General features: G+C 38.3%; 1 protein-coding gene across 1 annotated transcript; it reads right to left on the bottom strand.

The window, feature by feature from the left end:
• Positions 1-4,685: 4,685 nt before the first annotated feature.
• LOC104241617 (transcription factor TCP4-like) lies at positions 4,686-6,177 on the bottom strand. Its single transcript, XM_009796558.2, has one exon. The coding sequence runs from the start codon at positions 5,992-5,994 to the stop codon at positions 4,894-4,896; it is 1,101 nt and encodes a 366-aa protein (XP_009794860.1). The 5' UTR covers positions 5,995-6,177; the 3' UTR covers positions 4,686-4,893.
• Positions 6,178-6,928: the final 751 nt, after the last annotated feature.

Here is a 6,928-nt window from a genome sequence, read left to right as displayed (position 1 = left end):
CGTATTACTTTTTTTAGTTCTCCATTCGTTTGATAGTTTCATAAAATAAAATTTAGTACAACACAAGCACTTAAACTTAACTTTCACTTCAATTACAATAAAATTTAGTACAACACAAGCACTTAAACTTGACTTCTACTTCAATTAAAATAAAATTTAGTACAACAAACAAGGAAAACATTACTACAACACAAACACAATCACAAACACAAACATAGCAGGCCAACATAATAAAAATACATGAAATATTAAAAATACACTAAATACATACATGCCAATGTTTAGCCCCGGTTGCTATTTATTCTCCGCTCCAACCACTTAAATCGTTCTTCCAGTTGTTCTTTTTCTTCTTCTACCTCTTTCAGTTTTGCCTTCACCTCCGCAAATTCCAGTTTATATTTTTTTTACGAACCTTTTGTGCTTCACAATTCCATTGTGTTTTCCATTTTTCTTCTCCCACCTCCTTCAGGTTCGCCCTCAAGTCTGAAATAATTCTATTGCTTTCTTTTTCATGTTCCCGTTGTCTTAAACACATATTATGAAGAAACTACAGTTGTTCTCTGTAACATTCCTGATAACATGGTTCATCAACCCATTCCTGAAAATCACAAATAGGTTCGCTGGGAACCTTATAAAACTGGTTCATACAGTGCTAGTAGCGGCGTCCAACTTCACCACCGTCCCAACAATTTTGCATCAAGCATGCTTTTCCACAATTGCACTTTGGTGGACGAAGCGGTTGAGCCATTTGTGTAATATTTGCTTTTAGTAAAAAACACCTTACTTTTAATAAAATATTTGCTTTTAGTAAATTTTGAGCACACAAAATAGCTACAATGAGCCCGTTATTTATAGGCGAGACAACACACACATAACGTACTATCTAATGGCGCTATACTTTGCATGTTAAATATCATGATGTTGACAAGACAACTTTATGTCAGCTGGTCAGCTTTTTCAGTTCGACAAGACAACACACACATAATAAATATACATATAATTTTATTAAATTATTATTTAAATAGGTAAAATGGAAAAGTACAAATCATAGTTAACAAGCATAATTTTATTTCATAAATCTTGCAACATAGACATAACAACTAATTATTACAACATCAACTCATGGGTAGTTAGGTACACTAGAACAACACCCACCACGAGCTTGATTAGTTTTGTCACCCAAACCAGCTGAAGGACATTTACGACGGCCGTGTCATGTTTGCGAGCATATACCACATTTGCGCGCATAAACGGTGTCACTAACATCCATTTGGTTCCGTATGCGTGTTCTCTTTTGCACCTATCTTTTACGCAAATAGGACTTGTTACACACCATTTTAAATGGTTCCGGAGGCCAATAATACTCAACACCCACTGGCTGCAACTGACCACTATATGTGTTTAGGTACTTGGAAACAATATATTGTTGATCAACATAGTTGGTCTCCGTATAACCAACACGTTGAAAACACTTGATGGCATGTGAGCAAGGCATGTGGTAGATGGACCATTTCCCATAAGAGCATAACCTTGCTGATTCATTTAGGGTATGTACATTATTACCCCGATTATTATGGATAGCGGTGCGAACATCAAAAATACCTATTTCGTTGTCATACTGCAAAAAATGAATGCCAATGTGCTCGCCGTCTGTATTTCTCAAATCTCTGCATCGGCACTGGCATAAATTCAACACCTCTCTCCATCAATTCCGTTGTAGCTGCAGACCGTTCAACAAACCTCTCCGCCATCTGCTTGAACGACATCCGCACCATGGCTCTGACGGGAAATCCTCTTGCCGACTTCAATAACCTGTTGAAGGACTCTGACACGTTTGTAGTAAAATTCCCCATCGTTTTCCACCATCCATATGCAACGTCCACTTTTCAGGGTCATGTCGCATTAACCAACGATAGGCTGCCTCGTCTTCTTGCCTGATAGAATCCATATGCCTCCGAAATTTATGCTGTTGGTGGTCTGTTGCTTCCATCCACATTAAATCATGTAGATCCTTGTTGGGATGTGCCTTCTAGAAATTGGCCTTAAAATGCCTCATATAGTAACGGTGGTATGCATAAGGTTCTTGCCATGCAGACAAGTTCTCCACAGAACTTAATATACCACTGTGTTGATCAGATATTAGACAAATACCTTAACGTTATTTGACAACGTGCTCTTTTAGGTGGTTCAAAAATAGCGTCCACGTCTCCGTGCTTTCATTGGCACAAACAGCAAAAGCTAGAGGAAATATCAGTCCATTAGCATCCACTGCCACGGCTATCAATAGCTTGATATCGTACTTTCCATAGACTTGAGTTCCGTCTATGGATATTACAGGCCGGCAATGCAAAAAACCATCAATTGCTGGCTTAAAAGCCCAGAACATGTAATTGAATATGTATTCTGGTGTTCCCAAACTCTGCTCAAGCTTCCATTCAACAATTGTCCCGGGGTTAAAGTTCTGCAGTGCGGCCATGTACTTTGGCAGAGATGCAAATGACTAATCCCAATTACCGTGCACAATTTCAAACGCTCCTTTGCGCCCGACTTTATTTTTGTAATGGTATGGCCATATTCCTGGTGGGCTGATGTAATGCACTCTTTGATTGTATACCTTATGGACGCTTCGAGGTGCGGAATAAGTACAAGAGAAATCAAGTCAATATCCAAGTTGAAGTGATTCCCGTTGAATGTGTCCATTTTGCATGTGTGGGTGGGAATGTATTTACCCACTTTCCACATACCTGTCTTCTTCTTGGTCGCACGCAACATCCAATTACATGGCAAAAACCACCTGCAGCAAACAACCTTGTATACCATCGAACTTGACTCCCATACCTGCATCTCACGACACTCTTTTACGTTGTTCATTTTACAAGCCCTGCTTAAGCGTGCTTTATCGGGAAAAAGCATCCCCTTTGCAAGTACCGTTGGTCTAGACTCATCCCACATTGCTGTTCGGATTTTATCAAAATCCCTTGTGAGAGCTTCCACATCCGGCACGGTTGGCAAGTTATCAATGTAAGGAATTTCCCTTGAATGAAACGACACTTCGGACTCATACACTCTTCGTCTAGGGGGGTCTCTCTTCAAATCAGGTCCTTCCTCCTCATTCTGCTCATCACCATCCTCACGATAAAAAGGGTGTCTCGTCTCCGGATTCATCGACATTGTTATGTTCCTCACTCTGTGTATCTGCCAGATCCCGATGTAATACGTCGTTTTCGGTCAATTGAGTGAGTACGGGTGGTTCAACTTGCTCGTTTTCACTGCAAAACCAACAAAAATATAAGCTACTGAATTAATAAATGCTTTCCATATGGCTATATCACTTCACTTACAAGTCGTAATGTGATGAAATTTCATGATGGACGTTTTCAATTATGTGATGACTACCGGATGGGCCACTTGTAAAATTCATATCCGGACGGTACCCCTATTAAATATATGAGCGTTAATACAAATTCAATACGCCAAAAATATACATAATTAACACAAATGAAAATTGAAATTTACCACTCGTTTTGTGAATTGGAAAGCAGGGTATAAATTATTTTCTCGCTGCTCATTCGCCGGCGGTGATAAGTTTAAATCAAGGAAAACTCTTTCATCCGGAACTTGTCCGGCAAAAACTGTTCCAGAATAACCACCCAATGACTGGGGGTTATCTCTACTACGCACAACCTCGTTTTTTAGAACGGCTTCAACCTTCACGTACATCTCCAGCATTGTGATTACAAGAAATTCCCGGCATTCGTCCGGAGTCCTCAAAAAATCACTCAAAGTTTCATCATCGTCGATGTTAAACTCCGAGTAAAAAGCAACTCCTTGCGGAGTGACGGAATACGGATATCTTCCAGTTACTTTAAGTATCACTGAACGTTTCCTCACACTCATTTTTTTGCATAACAACGATATCAATTTATTGTACTCTATTGTAAGTGGCAATTTAACATGACACTGAGCATGTAAACTGTAGCCCACAGAGTTATTTTCCATCACAACCTCACTCCCCCCCAATATAATGAAACTCTTATTCTACGCTTTTTAGACATAATGAAAAAATGTTGGAGAATTTAACAACAATAAACGTTTCAACAAGAGTTAAAAATTTTTTTGAATGAATTTCTATATAATCCTAACCTCTTTATATAGGAAATGGCTAGCCGGGATTTTTTTTTATATAAATATATATAGCGCCCAAAAAGTTGGCACTATATGCTTTTGAATTATTGAAGTCAAGAATTGTTGGTGGGGCCAGGAAAAAGGAGTATAGCGCCACAATATCTGGCGCTATACATTAACGGTGTCGTTATTGTTAATGTATAGCGTCAGATATTGTGGCGCTATATATAAAAATATCACTTTTTTTTCATCTATTAATGTATTTTGAGTCCAAAAGAACCACAATTAGGTTCGGGACTCAATTAAGTAGCAATATGAACTGCTCACTTTGATTTGATTGCTTGACAACTACAAGACCAAATACATAACCCCCTTTTCGCATCTTTGTCTTCCTTTCATTAATTCAAGGATTCTTCTTTCTCTTACCTTAGGTCTAAACTATTAATGCTTTTAATTTAAGCCTTGTCATTTTTTATTATTTCCTCTTCGCCTCTTGTGCCCCCTCCAAATTGAGATTATGGATCTTTTGATGAGGTGCTGCTCATCCAATTGAGGTAAAATTACAAAAATAAAAAAGAAGCTTAATTAGAGACAAGAGGGTTATATAATTTGGATAAACATCTCGTACCCAATATAGGAAAGACAATAATATAGGAAATTCTGCATTACGTCGGTCCACTCAGCAGAAATTTCAGCTCCTGAAAAAAGTCAAAAAAGAATCTGGAAAGGAAAGTAGTAAGTCTTAATGAGTAATGCAGTTGCCGTGGGTCAAAGAGCAGAAAATGTGCCCTGCTCCTCTTCCCCTTGAATTCTTGGTGCACTTGAAATCTGCCCTGACAAACCATCATAAGAAAGGGTCTGAAGTTGTGTGCTCAATGGATCACCACTGATTAGAGGAAAAAAGCTGGACTGAAGGGGTTCCCTATGAGAAATGACCTTGTCTTCACTTAAAACTGATGGGAAATGATGTGCTAATAAACTGAATGAAGAATAATCCTCTCCATTTCCTGAATTTGAACTGGCAACATTCCCATTCAGACTTCTTTTATATCTAGTCATTTCCAAATTGGAATTGGTATATATTGGAAATGAACTGGTTAAGAAGCTGTCATGATGACCACCAGAGGAAAGGATTGTGTCTTCTTGAAAAGACTGGAAATTGAGAAAATGGCCATGTGGGTAGCTCTGGAACTCACTGAAAATGGCACCATCAGCTGATGAAAGCAAGCTCACATTCTGAATTGGGATGCCATAATTCACCTCCTGCTGGTGGTTCTGAACTCCATATTCAGAACTTGGTATTCCATAATTTTGTTGACCAAATCTTGGACGCTGTTCTATACAGCCTTCATCTAAAAGTTGATCAAATGAATACTGGATTTTGGCATTAAGTTTAGGAAACTTACCAAGAGCATCAATTGCAGCTTTAGCTTCTTTAATCAGCCAATCAATGGCCTCACTTGGACGGTCATAGCCAAGCCTATCTTGCACATCATAGAACTGAATTGCAGTGTTTGGTGAAAGCCTAACCCGTCTGTCCCTCGGACCCATTGCAGTTGAAACTTTGCTGTGCCTGTCTTTTCTTCCCGTGGCTCGAATAATTCGGCCTCTGTGAACTTCTATCACATCTTGTTTGGCTCTCTTTGGCTTCATACATTTTGTTACTTTGTTCAGTTCTTCTTTATATGTTGTGAAATTAGTCCATTTTGTTGGTTTTGGGCAGAGTGGCATTGGCAGCTGCTGTAAGTGCTGGTTTTGGCAATGACTATGAAAGTTCTCAATGCCATTTTCTTCAAAAACTTCCTCTTCCTCCTCCTCTTCTTCTGATGATCCATCTTCTTCCTCTGATATTTGAAGCGGGTGATTCATTGGAGGATCCAGATTCCAAGTATTCTCCTCCTTCCTCTCTTCTAGCTTTTGGATTCTTTAGTTTTTTTTAGGCACTTGCCAACTGCTTTAATAATAAACTCACTGTGACTTTGGGACCTTAAATAGTAGTCCTTCTCCGTTCCAATTTATATGAACCCCTTGTCACGGAGTTGAAGAAAAAATGAAGACTTTTAGAATTTGTGATCCTAAACAAGTCAAAAACGGGTCAAAAGTATTTGTGTGGTTATAAATGCTTCTCATTAATGGTAGAATTGGAAGTTTAAGATAAATTGTTTCCAAATTTAGAAAGGATTCACTATTTTTAGAACGGACCAAAACGGAAATAGGTTTAGCTAACGGAGTATAGCTTTGCATAAGCAAACTGTAAGGTTAAAAAATTGTGCGAAATCAGTTTGTATGTTTTAATAGAATGAGCAAAAGCAAGCACAAATACACAAGTATAGAAGAGCATGGGACTTTCAGGTGCGTCCCCCAGTTTGCTTAAATATGACCCTACCATATATGCATGCCAGATAAAGTATACTACATAACAACAAATTTTTGAGTATGTGTGAACAGAGACCATTTTAAATTCATGCATGTAGGACCAAGAGGGAAAAGATACCGATAGTACATTTGTTACTTTAATTTCCTCACAGAAACATGAGATTAAAGGTTAAGGGGGTTTGTTTGGTTAAAGACAGGTTATTCCGAGATTATAAGATTATAATTTCATCTTTTGTATGGGATAAATGATCCAAGATTTTGGAAATGTATTGTATTAGACCGTAAGGCTATGTATATCTTACCATTTCCAGACCTTACTTTTGAGAAACTAGTGGGTTTGTTGTTGTTATTATATTGGCCAAATACATAGACAGCCAATTAAACTTGGCCCAATTTTTCATTTTGGCACTTTAACTCAGCCTTGTTC

This window comes from Nicotiana sylvestris, chromosome 2 (assembly GCF_000393655.2).
Source record: "Nicotiana sylvestris chromosome 2, ASM39365v2, whole genome shotgun sequence".
In the NCBI taxonomy this organism is placed as follows: Eukaryota; Viridiplantae; Streptophyta; class Magnoliopsida; order Solanales; family Solanaceae; genus Nicotiana; species Nicotiana sylvestris.
Note: the sequence above shows the minus strand (reverse complement) of the source record. Positions and strands in the feature narration are given on the sequence as shown.

Excerpts from the sequence above, each read along its gene's own strand:
- LOC104241617 (XM_009796558.2), bottom strand. The coding sequence starts at position 5,994 with ATGAATCACCCGCTTCAAATATCAGAGGAAGAAGATGGATCATCAGAA.